The sequence below is a fragment of the Grampus griseus genome, assembly GCF_964374135.1.
Source record: "Grampus griseus genome assembly, chromosome: 6".
NCBI classification, from domain to species: Eukaryota; Metazoa; Chordata; class Mammalia; order Artiodactyla; family Delphinidae; genus Grampus; species Grampus griseus.
In genome coordinates, this window is record NC_139000.1 from 42707013 (window position 1) to 42720217 (window position 13205).

General features: G+C 39.1%; 1 protein-coding gene across 1 annotated transcript in view; it reads right to left on the reverse strand.

Annotated features, from left to right (window-relative positions):
- The window catches only part of VPS13A (vacuolar protein sorting 13 homolog A), a 235726-nt gene extending 226777 nt beyond the window's left edge, over positions 1 to 8949 (reverse strand). The window contains exon 1 of the mRNA XM_082656304.1: positions 8735 to 8949. Coding sequence (XP_082512430.1) covers positions 8735 to 8834 — 100 coding nt within the window. The 5' untranslated portion in view covers positions 8835 to 8949. The remainder of the gene's footprint in view (positions 1 to 8734) is intronic.
- Positions 8950 to 13205: the final 4256 nt, after the last annotated feature.

The window sequence follows — 13205 nt, forward strand, 5'->3', positions numbered from 1 at the left end:
ACCATATAAAATACTCAATTAAAACCAGAGAAAGAAAAAGAGGCGGAGATTTTTAAAAGCAAAGACAGACATGCAACAAAAAGAGTTACAACTATGATAAATATAAATCCATTAACCCGACTATATCAATAATCATTTTAAATTAAATGTGAATGGTCTGAACATACTAATTAAAAGAGACATGATAAGAGTGGATAAAAAAACAAACCCAACTACAAGGTGTCTACAAGAAACCCACTTTATTTTTAAATTATTTTTTAATTACTTTTTATTGTGGTAACATTGGTTTGTAACATTATATAAGTTTCACGTGTACAAATTATTTTTCCACTTTTGTATAAAAGCTTGCTCACCACCAAAAATTTAGTTTCCAGTCATCACCATACCTCACCATACACCCTCTACCCATTTTGCCCTCCCCCCAACCCCTATCCCTCTGGTAACCACTATTCTATTCTCTGTATCTACATACTTGTTTTTTGATTGGTTTGGTTTCTTCATTTACTTTGGTTTTGGGTTTTTTTGTTTGTTTTTAATATTTTGGCCACACCACACAGCATGCAGGATCTTAGTTCCCTGACAAGGGATTGAACCCATGCCCCCTGCAGTGGAAGCATGGAGTCCTAACCACTGGACTGCCAGGGAAGTCCCTGTTTGTTTTTTTCACTCCACATATGAGTGAAATATAGCATTTGTCTGTCTCCATCTGACTTACTTCAGTTAACAAAATAATTCTCAAGGTCCAACCATGTTGTCACAAATGGCAAGACAAGAAACCAATGTTAAATATAAAGACACAAATTAAAAATAAAGGGATATAACAAATTTATAGAACATTTCATCCAACAGCAGCAGATTACATATTCTTCTCAAGCTCACACAGAACATTAACCAAGATAAGTCATATTCTGGGCCGTAAAACATACCTTAACAAATTTAAAGGAACAGAAGTCATACCAAGTTTGCTTTCAGAACACAATGGAATTAAACTAGAAATCGTAATGATTTCTGGAAGAAAGCTGGAAAATCCCCAAATATCTGAAGATTAAATAAACACTAGCTTTAAATAACACGTAAGTCAAAGAAGCAGTCTCAAAAGAAATTCGTAAAATATTTTGAGTCAAATGAAAATATGACTTATCAAAATTTGTGACATGCAGCAAATCAGGGCTTAGAGGGAAATTTATACCATCCAATGCATATACTAGAAAAGGAGAAAGATCTAAAACCAATAATCTAAGCTTCCACCTTAGGAAACTAGAAAAAGAAGAGCAAAGTAAATCCTAAGTAAGAAGAAAAGAAATCATAAGAATTAGAGAAGTCAATGTAATTCAATCCAGAAAATCAATAGAGATTTCAATGAAACCAAAACCTGGTTCTTTGAAAATATCAATAAAACTGGTAACTCTCTAGCCATGTTAACTAAGAAGAAAGAGAAAAGACACAAATTACTAATATCAGAAATGAAAGGAAGGGCCATCACTACTGATCCCACGGACATTAAAAGGTTAGTAAAGAAATATTATAAACACATCCACAAATGTTATAACTTAGATGAAATGTACCAATTCCTTGAAAAATACACTCTACAAAAACACATACAAGAAAAAATCATCTAAATAGGCCTATATCTATAAAAGAAACGGAATCAATAATAATCTTTCAAAACTGAAAGCATAATGCCCAGATGGTTTCACTAATGTTCTACCAAATATTTAAGGAAAAAATGACACTAATTCCTTACAATCTCTTCCAGATAACATATGAACATTTTTAACTCATCTATGAGGTCAGTATTACCCTAATACCAAAACCAGATGAAAATATTACAAGAAAGAAAAACTACTGACCAATATCTTTCATGAACATAGATGCAAAAATCCTCAATAAAATATCAGAAAATTGAATCCAACAATGTATAAAAATAATAATACTATGGTGAAGTGGGATTAATTCCAGGCATTAAAGCCTTGTTCCACATTCAAAAATCAATGCAATCCTATGGCTCATAGAAAAATCCTATGATCATATCAGTAGATGTAGAAAAATCACTTTACAAAATCCAACACACATTCTTGAACAAAACCTCTCAGTATACCAGAAATAGAGGTATGTACGGTAGAAAAAGTAGTAATAATGGATTTCTCTGGGGGTGTGGGCAAGCAAACTTTTGGGCATGATGGATATGTTCATTAGCTTGATCATGATTATGATTTCCTAGGTGAACACGTGTTAAGATTTATCAAATTGTAGACTTTAAATATGTGCATTTTACTATTTGTCAATTATACCTCAATAAAACTGTTAATATCCAATTAATGGTAGAATCTAGATTGTGGGTATATGGATATAGACTGTAAAATCTTGTAACACTGATGTATGTTTGACTACTTGTCATAATAAAATGTTCCCTTTCAACTCTAAAGTTTTATGAAAGTATCTTAGAATGTAACCAAGCAGGACCCTATGAGGCCTTCCCAGGATAGACACCCACCCATGTCCTCCGCCTGCCTTTTGTCTGTAGAAAAACTTTAGTCAAAGAATAAATTTAATCAGAGAATTGAGAAAATGCAGAAAGGAAAACAGTCAAGCAAGGCAAAATAATAATAGTTAGCCATTAACAAAGTCAAGGACTTTTAGTTCCTCCTCAAGGGCTATAGATAATATTCTGAGCCATGTCCTTTGAGCTGTTTTTTCAGATACTGAAACCCCCACCAGGTGGAAGAAGTTAACTGTATGCTGCCCACAATCACAGAGACCCCAGACTGGTTGGAATCTCCAGGTTGATGATGCTGACCCTCAATAACCTCACCACCAACCAATCAGAAGAATGTCCACGAGCTGTTCACATACCTCACAAATCCCTCCCTCACCCTGTCTTTATAAACCTTTCCCTGAAAGCCTTTGGAGAGTTCAGGTCTTTTAAGCACTAGCCGCCCTGGACTCCTTGCTTGGCGCCCTGCAATAAATGCTGCACTTTCTTTTACCACAATCCGGTGTCAGTAGAATGGCTTTACTGCATGTCAGCAAGCAGACGGAAATTTGGTTCGGTAACAAGAACATAAAAGAAAAACCAATATTTAATTGGCAATTCCACTAGACAATCATTTGTTTGGTTTCCCAGTATATTCCTATCACAGAAGAATGACTTCTTAAAATCAGGAACTGTGCCCTGGCTGAATCTTCATCTTCCTATAGAGTTAGTGTTATACTGGGGGTATGCATTAAGAGGCCACTGAATATAAGACTATATATAAAGAGAAAACTGAGAGATTACCATTTCAAAAATAGAATATGCAAGTTAGTTTAAGATAAAGAAGAAGAAATCTGAGTTTCTAATGTTACATAAAGATGGCGGGCATAACAAAATTTTTTAATTTGCCCAAGTACTGTAATTCTGGAGCAAACAACAAGAAAGTGAGAAGGAAAACTATAACATTAAGAGGTACGCTCTATGTTACAAATGATAATTCTATCATACAAGCCACACTTACTATTACTTCTGCCCCTGAATTTCTAGTATTTTTGCCCTGAAAGTGCTCTTCAAATGCACCCAGTTGTACATCACAATCCCCTGTGTCATTTGTTTTAAAAAAAACTTTTTTGGTGTCCTACTCTAGATAAATGAATGATAATGTCTGGGAAGTGGTTCCAAAAAAATCTGTATTTCTAACAAGCATGTATGACTGATTCTGATGCAGCCTAGCTCTTGAAGGAAATATTAAATGCTAGATGGTTTAGCAAAGTAGGGAGGCGAACTTCAGATGAAGTCTATGAAGTATAAATACTACCACCTCCCTAAATAGGTGATACACGGGAAGGGTGGGTGGAAGGGTGTAAATAACACTGTATAAAAAGTATACTTTACCAACATCAGAATTTGCCAGGAGTTTGAGAAAAAACTCAATTCGTCTTTCTCCTTACACAAAATAGATGCTTCTGGCACTCAGTCTACATACTGTACAGGACCCAGTATAGTAGTACTGTTCTGCTGCACTATAATTAGTTTTTGTAAACTCCATTCATATATAACAATGTTTCTAAGGAAAAATGAATTCTAATTTCCGAAGAGCCATCTCTGAAACAATTTTTCCATTATTAGATATGAAACCATCCATTTAACTCCTGTATACTAATTCATACGATTCATATGCCAATAGTGAAATTGGCTGGATTATTACACAGAAACCTAGCAAAACCATACATTTAAAACTAACAGATCCTTCTGATATTAGACCATAAAATATTAAGCCCATCATCTTAACATTTTTCCTATGTAACATTTAGCTTCTATTATTGAAATTTTCAAAGAATTTTTTAACCCTCTAAGTTTATCAAAAAATTATTGCTTTGGGCTTCCCTGGTGGCACAGTGGTTTAGAGTCCGCCTGCCGGTGCAGGGGACACGGGTTCATGCCCTGGTCCGGGAAGATCCCACGTGCCGCGGAGCATCTGGGCCCGTGAGCCATGGCCACTGAGCCTGCGCGTCCGGAGCCTGTGCTCCGCAAGGGGAGAGGCCAGAACAGTGAGAGGCCCGCGTACCGCAAAAAAACAAACAAACAAACAAAAACTATTGCTTTTTAAATTCTCCAAGAATTTTTTAAAATTCTAGCTATTATTCAAAGCTTCATTTAACAAAATATAACCAACTTTGATACATAAAACACTAACACATTATTTTTAAAATGTGGTAAACACCAAAATTAGAGGGATCACACTACCTGATTTCAAGACACTATAAAGTTACAGTTATCAAGATAAGCATGGTATAGGTGAACAGATGGACACACAGATCGTTGAAACAGATACAGTTCAAAAATAAACCCATAAAATATAAAGTCTACTGATTTTTTTACAAACGTTCAAAGATAATTCGATGGAGAAAGGATATTCTTTTAAGCAACTCGTCCTAGAAAAATTGGACATTTGTATCGACATGCAAACAAAGAAACCCCAACCTTCAACCTATACTGCACTTTATACAAAAATGGATCAGAAATTTTACATTTACAAAAATGTAAAATATAAAATTATAAAACTTCTGGAATAAAACATAAGAGAAAATCTTTGTGACTTCGGGTTAAAGATTTCACAGATATAACTGACTCATGAAAAGCATGACATTGGGACTTCTCTGGTGGTGCAGTGGTTAAGAATCTGCCTGCCAGTGCAGAGGACACAGGTTCGAGCCCTGGTCGGGGAAGATGTCACATGCTGTGAAGCAACTAAGCCCATGTGCCACAACTGCTGAGCCTGTGCTCTACAGCCTTCGAGCCACAACTACTGAAGCCTACGCGCCCAGAGCCAGTGCTCCACAAGAGAAGCCACTGTGATGAGAAGTCCGTGCACTGCAATGAAGACCCAACACAGCCAAAAATTAAAAAATTAAAATTAAAAAAAAGCATGACATAAAAATTTTTTGATAAACTGGAATTGATCAAAATTTTAAACTTTTATTTTGCAAAAGACAGACTTGGAAAAGACTGGGAGAAAGTATTTTTAAATCACGTATCTTACAAAGGACTTGTATCCATAATATTTAAAGAACTTTCAATACTCAACAATAAGAAAACACTTTGGAAAAGAGTTTGGAAGTTCCTTAAAAAGTCTAAAAGAGTTACCATATGACTCAGAAATTCCACTTCTAGGTACATACCCAAAGCATTTAAAATATATGCTCACGAAAAACTTGTACATGAATGTTCACAGCAGTATTACTCATAAAAGGAAAAATAATAACTTAAATGTCCATCAACTGATGAATGGATTAACAAAATGAGTTATATCCATATAATGGAATATTAGTCACAAAAAAGAATGAAATACTGATATACGCTACAATATAAACGAACCTTGAAAATATAAAATTAAGGGAAAGAAGCCAGAAAAAGAGGCCATGTATATTGTGATTCCACTTATTTATTTTATTTTATTTATTTATTTTTGGCTGCGTTGGGTCTTTGTTGCTGTGCGCAGGCTTTCTCTACTTGCGGGAAGCAGGGGCTACTCTTTGTTGCGGTGCATGGACTTGTCATCGCAGTGGCTTCTCTTGTTGCAGAGCACAGGCTCTAGGCGCGCGGGCTTCAGTAGTTGTGGCTCGCGGGCTCTAGAGTGCAGGCTCAGTAGTTGTGGCACACAGGCTTAGCTGCTCCGTGGCAGGTGGGATCTTCCCCGACCAGGGATCGAACCCATGTCCCCTGCATTGGCAAGCGGATTCTTAACCACTGCGCCACCAGGGAAGCCCCTGTGATTCCATTTAAATGAAATGTCCAGAATTGGCAAATCCACAGAAGACAGAAAGTAGATTACTGGTTGCCAGAGGAAGGGTGGGGATAAATCTGTACTGACTGTTTATAGGTATAAGATTTATTTTTGGAGTGTTGAAAATGTTCCGGAATTAGATAGTGGTGACAGTTGCACTATTTTGTGGCTATACTAAAAAACACTGAATTGTACATTTTAAAAGGGTGAATTTAATGGTATGTAAATTAAATCTCAACAGAAAAATAATCCAATTAAAATGAGTAAGATTTGAACAGACATTTCACCAACAGAAATATACAAACAGCAAGGAATAACATGAAAAGATGCTCAACACCCTCAATCACTAAGGAAATACAAATTAAAACCACAAGGCTTTACCACTATTTACCTATTAGAAAAGCTTTAAAAAAGTGTTTTAAATGACAATACTAAGTGCTAGTGAGAGTGTAGAGCAACTAAACACCCATACAATGTTAGTGAGATAGCAAAATGGATAGCCACTTGAAAAGCAGTTCCACAGTTTCATATAAATTAAGTATTCCCTTACCATGGAACCTCGAAATCCCAAAAAGAAATAAAAATTTATGTCCACACAAAAACGTATACATGAATGTTTATAGTAGCTCTATTCATAATCACCAACTGAAATGTCCCTGAACTGGTGAACGGATAAACATTTACAGGATACAATAAAATATTACTCAAAAATATAGGAATGAAATACTGATGCATGCCACACATGGATGCCTCTCAAATCCATTTGTATAAGTGAAAGGAGTGAAATTAAGAAATCAGACCCCAAAAGCTACATACCACAGAATTCCGTTTATATGGCACTCTAGAAAAGGCAAAACTGTAGGGATGGAAACAGATCAGGGGTTGCCAGGAGAAGGGATGGGGGTTGGGTGGGAGACTACAAAGGGGCAGCAGAGGAAATTTTGAGGTCTTCATGTAATTTTGCTGTATCAAGATTGTGGTGGTGGATACTTGCTTCCTTGCATTTGTCAAGACTGACAGAACTGTACATCACAAGAGTGAATTTAGTGTATGCAAATTTTAAATGAACAAATCCGTTGATAAATCACACTCCACACAAACCTCCGCCTTGAATGTAGAAGCCACTTCCAGTATAGGTCAAAGCACAACACAATGTTCTCAAGGCTTCCTAATGAGGTAGGTGGAGACCACTTTTATCATTTTTATTTTGCAAATGAGAAGCAACACAGTATAAACCATCTGCAAATTTCTGGTACTAGTCAGAGTGATGAGCTAGCATTTATGTCCTTAGTTCTTGTGGTCCCACTCTCTATCAAGGTACTAGATGCCAACAGTAGTAACAAGAAGTTTTCTTTATCAAACTAAATTATCTATTTACACTATTTCATAAAGGAGAAATATTAAGATAAATAAGTACTTTAGAAGAAGGCTGCAGGGGCATATTCAAGAACAGTAAAATTTTAAAAAAAAGAAACAATATACTACTGACACACAAAAATTAACTCTAGCTTTGGCCTGGGAGACGCATTTCATAAAGAAAAGGAATCTAATTTCTAATGGGTGTTTAAAATAGATAAAAGTATAATACAAAAACAGTGGAAGCACTGAAAATCAAACTCCAAATAAGGAAGCGCACCAGAATAAACAGACACAAAGTAAAGCGTCGGTCCTTCACCATCTCAGCAACCTAAGGACAGGTTCATCCCCGTCTTTTACAGGTCTGAGATGCTGCACAGCGCACCTAGTTTCTTAAAAAATTCAGTAACTCACTGTGACCCACAAAACCCCAAAGCCTTAACAAGCGTGACACCCTGCTGGGTCAGGTCGTGAATTGAAATCACACAACCAACCGTTCGAGTAATTCTGCCCAGGAGTTTTCACTCTGTGTTATCAGCCGAACCCAGGCGAGCCACCGGGACTCCAGGTGGTGAGGCCGGAAAGGGGAGCCGAGAAACCAGCACAGTTTAGCGGTACCCGGAGACTGGGCGAGGAAGGAAGAGAGCGTCTTCGGTCACAGCGCCTTGCTTTCACGTGCGAGGCGGCGTGCGACACTCCGTGGGCTGCCCGGGGCCTCCGGCACAATCCAAGGGGGGTAAAATAACAGGGACCAGACCAAGTCCAGGTGTGTCTCGTGGCCGCCCCTCGCCCAGCACAGCTGAAACCCGACCGCGAGAGGCAGAAAAGGGCGCCTCTGTGGAACATGAACTCCAGAACCCTGGAGTCTACTGCGGGTCCCCTCAGCGGAAAAAGGGGGCCCTTTTCATCCCGCACCCGAGACCCCACTCCCCTCCGGCAAAAAAATAACTTGCCGGCGGAGGCCCCGCAACTGCCGCCCGGCTCTATGTAATCTGACCCCAACGAGGGCGGCGGCAGGTGGCAGCGAGGGGCCCGAGGCCCCACGAAGGCTGGGCCGGGCTCCGGCAACGGGATCCCGGGAGGGAGGCGAGATGGAGGGGCAGCGGCGGTCTCGTTACCTGCCCAGATGCCCAGATTGAGCTGGGACTTGTCCAGGTTCACCACATAGTCCCCCAAGAACCGGTTCAACACGTCCACGACCACCGACTCGAACACCATTTTTCTCAGCCGCGGTGAACGCGGCGCTCCTTCTTCGTGCGCCTGCCCTCCCGTGCCCTTCTGACGAGACCACTCGATTCGGCGGCTCCGACCGCGGGTCCGGACGCTCAGCGCCGCCGCGAGCCCTACTAGAGGCGGAGGCGGCCGCTCGCGCGACGCATGCGCAGCTCAGGCTCCAGGGTTGGGTCGGAGCGGGAGGCCCCGAAAGGTGGTAGGGCGGCTGCGCGGCCGCCTTTCTTACGTGTTCCCCTGTCGGGCGGAGCGCCGCTGCTCTTTCTCCTCAGCCCCTCCTCCTCCCCCCATCGCCTGGCAACGGGACGAGTACCTGGAGTTCCCAGGCGTTTTACGACCCCGCCCCACCGGCAGTCCGGAGCCGGGAGTGGAGACGAGGACGGGGCGCCGGGGGTCGCAGCGGTTACTCCGGGCCAGGAACGCCCCGCCCCTAACCGAGGAGACACGCCCCCAGCCGGGCGGGGAGGTCCTAAACCTAAGTAAAGCAGGCTTCGGATTCTAGTCTTTTCTCTGTTAGGCTTGAGGCGTCCCGAGGGGGTCCCAGGGAGCGCCCACTTGTTATTACAGGTTCGCAGGTACAGGCAGAGCCCGGGCGTAGCCGGCTTCCTGGGTCCGACCCCCCCTTAGTGTCTCGGTGCCTGTAACTGCCCCGCCCGGCCCTCAGAGCGCTTGGCGAGGACGCGCCGTTGGTGTCTTAACTTCCCGGGCTGCAAATCCAGAGAGGGAAGTAAAGAGTAAACTCTGGGTTGTAATTCCACGCCCCCTTCCCTGCATCTGAGATCACACTCTTTTTTGGTCAAGTTATGTAGACGGAGCCGTCTTTCATCCTTTAGAGAGTCAACCGGCCCGGAAGCTGCGGAGCGCCTTCTAAAAAATACGTAGATACCCCTGAGCTTACACAGAACGGCTGACAAACAAAAATTAGAGCGCTTTCAGACCCACTCCCTCCCCCGCATTTGGTCTTATATATAAATAGGGCCAAAGGCCTGAGGTCACAGAGATGCTGGATGTGAAGTTTGGAGAACTATAATTAATAACCCTCTTAAGGATTTAAGATGTAGGGGTGTAGTTTAAACTTTTTCTTTCTGCATGGCAAATGATGACTTTCTATTAATTCTTGTATCATTTTAGCGCATTTTGTGTATAGTCATCCAGATTTTTTAAGGTTTAAAGGTTTTCCTTTGCAAGTAGAATGCCTGGCAAATACAGTGTAAAATGTTATATTTACATGAGTTTATGAATTATTTTTATATAATCTCATATTTGAAGGGCCTTTATTATGTCAAAATTCAATCTCTCGGTCTTTAAGATAATGAAGCTGCAATGCTAGGGATTCGTCCAAGTTGACACAACTAATTTTCTGCAGAAACAGATGGAACTTGTTACTTCTGGCTGACTCCACTCCACCATCCCACCTGCTCCTCTTGCATTTGGCTAATGACATTGGAAATCCAGCTCAGAATACCTGAACAGAGAAATTAATAGAAGCTAAAATGCCTAGAAAAAGGAAAAGGTTTCTATAATCAGGTATTTTGCTACTGTACTATCATTAATAAGAAGCCAGATATACAGTAGCTAGAAAATTCCACTGTTATATCTAGCACCATAAATTTAAAGTACAGGAACTTCTAGAACTCACTCCAAAAATATGCTTTAAGTATCTTGCAAACACTTCACACTAGTTTTCTACAATCCATGAAAATACTGTGGAATTGGGGTGAGGGAGAGTGTGCTGCTGAAATTTTAGAAGTATCAGCTTTTATTTGCTAAAGAGAACAATGAGAAAAATTCTGAGAAACTGTTGGAAATAAAAAAGAAGACATGTTGTAACTGAATTCTTATCTAGTGTTAGGTGGACATTTTTTTTTCCTCCTAATTGTAATTACTCTGTCCACAAGTTAATGTCATTGCCATGCTGCTTGTCCTTATCATTCCCATCACTATTGTGGAACTAAGCTAGATGTTCAGATAACAAAACCATTGAAATACACCAGGTTCCTGAAAGGTTTTTTGGAGGAAAAGGTCTAGAAGATGGCCATTCTACAGGACTTTTCCTGACTAGCCTCATAAAGCCCTGCACTCCTATCTCAGTTAGCAGTTTAAAAATTATAAACGAAAATTAAAGTCCATAGAAAAAAGGACAAGAAATAAACCAAAATGTTAAAAAATATATATATAAATGATCAAAAGTCATTTGGATATGTGTTCCAATCCTTAAGAAAAAAATAAAAGAGAGAAATTTGTTAGAAGGGAGACACAAGGAAAAGATTAAGAAAGATTTACGAGAACCTTACCCAGGTAGTGTATGTGAAAATTTAAATCAACACGATCTTTCTAAAAGGCAGTTTGTAAACATGTACAAACTGACATATATATATGTGCACATACATGTGCATATGACTTAGCTCAGCAATCCCACTTCTTGAGATTTACTCTAAGAAAATAACTATAAATATTCAACAAGCTATCCCACAAGCACATTCATTAAAGCATTGTTTATAATAGCAAAAAATTAGAAACAATCTAAATGTCCACTATAGGGAACATGATTAAGTAAACACACACACACAATGAGTTACTATGCAAGTTTTAAAAATGAAGATCTATACTAATATGGAAAGAAGTCAGTGATATACACTTATGAGAAACAAGGTGCAGAATAATATATCAATTATATAAATTGTGGATGTGTTTTAAGTGTGCAGAGAATATATATACAGAAAGAAATCTAGATGTATGCTCACCAAATGTTAACGGTGATTATCTCTACCTAGACAATGAGACTTCGGATAATATGTATTTTCTCTGTTCTCTCAAGCTTAAAAAAATTTCTTTTACAGTGAGCATGTATCTTTTTACCCAAAATAAGAAATCTGTCTAAATAAAGTAAGAAGATAACTACGAACCAAGTATAATAACACTTCTCTTACTCATACTAATTGAAATGCTTTTAGTCTAAAACAAATCAGCTTTGGAGATTTTGAACCAAGGAGACTGAGTTTCATTACATTCAACTGTATGCTGTATACTTGGAACATTAAAAAAAAGGAAGATGTAAACTTAATTTATTCTTCTAAACTGGTGAAGAGGGGTGTACTGGAAATGTCATTATAGTGGATATTCTTTTGTAATGCTTCGGGAAACTGCATATGCACATGGATGAATTGCTCTTCCTAGAATAACAGCCAACTGAAGTTTGTAAGCAAGGTCCCAATCTTGGTGGAGAATTGATATACAAACATGTGTGAATTCTCAAAAGTCAGCCAAAAGAATTGAACAGACATTTCCTGAAAAGGATATACAGGTGTCAAATAAGCACATGAAAATATGCTCAACACCATTAGCCATTGGGGAAATGGCTAAAACCACAAATGATCTACCACTACATACCTATCAGAATGGCTGTAAAAAGAATAGGTGATAACTCAAAATGTTAGTGAGGATGTGGAGAAACTGGATCATTTATGCATCAGCGGTGGGAAAGTGAGATGGCATAGTCACTCTGGAAAACAGTTTAGCAGTTTCTAGAAAATAATAATAAAATATATATGCACCTACCATCTGAACTAGCAATTATGCTCCTGGACATTTATCCCAGAGAAAGGGAAATATGTGTTCACACAAAAACTCATACATGAATGTTCATAACAGCTTTATTCATGATGGTCAAAAACTGGAAACAACCCAAATGTTTTCCTACAGATGAATGGTTAAACAAACTAGGCTGTACACCCATAACATGGAATACTACTCAGCAATGAAAGGAATAAACTATTGATACATGCAACAACTTGGATGGATCTCAGGAGAATTAAGCTGAGTGAAAGCTATGATTCCATTTATAAAAAATTCTTGAAATAACAAAGTTATGGAAATAGAGAACAGATTAGAAGTTGCCAAGGGTTAGGTATGGGGTGGAGGGATAGGTGTGGCTACAAATGGATAGAAGGAAAGGACCTTATGTTTTTGGAACACTTCTGCATCTTGATTGTGGTAATGATTACATATAATTGCATAAAACTGTACACATACACACAAATGAGTGCACATAAAACTGGTGAAATCTGAATAAGCATTGGTACCATGAATGGTACCCATATATTTATTTCCTGGTTTTGGTATTGCAGGATGTTACCTTTGGGGAGCACTGGGTGAACGGGATGTGGGAACTCCTTGAAATTTTTTTGCAACTTTCTATGAATGTATCAATATAATTATCTTGAAACAATATTTTAAAAGGCTCTGCTAATTTGGGGTCCAATAAGGGATACACCTGAGGATCAGATGAGCCTGAGTTAAGAGATTCCACATGGTTCTTTAATATCCCTACACAGGATACTTGGTAAAATATGTGTTGAC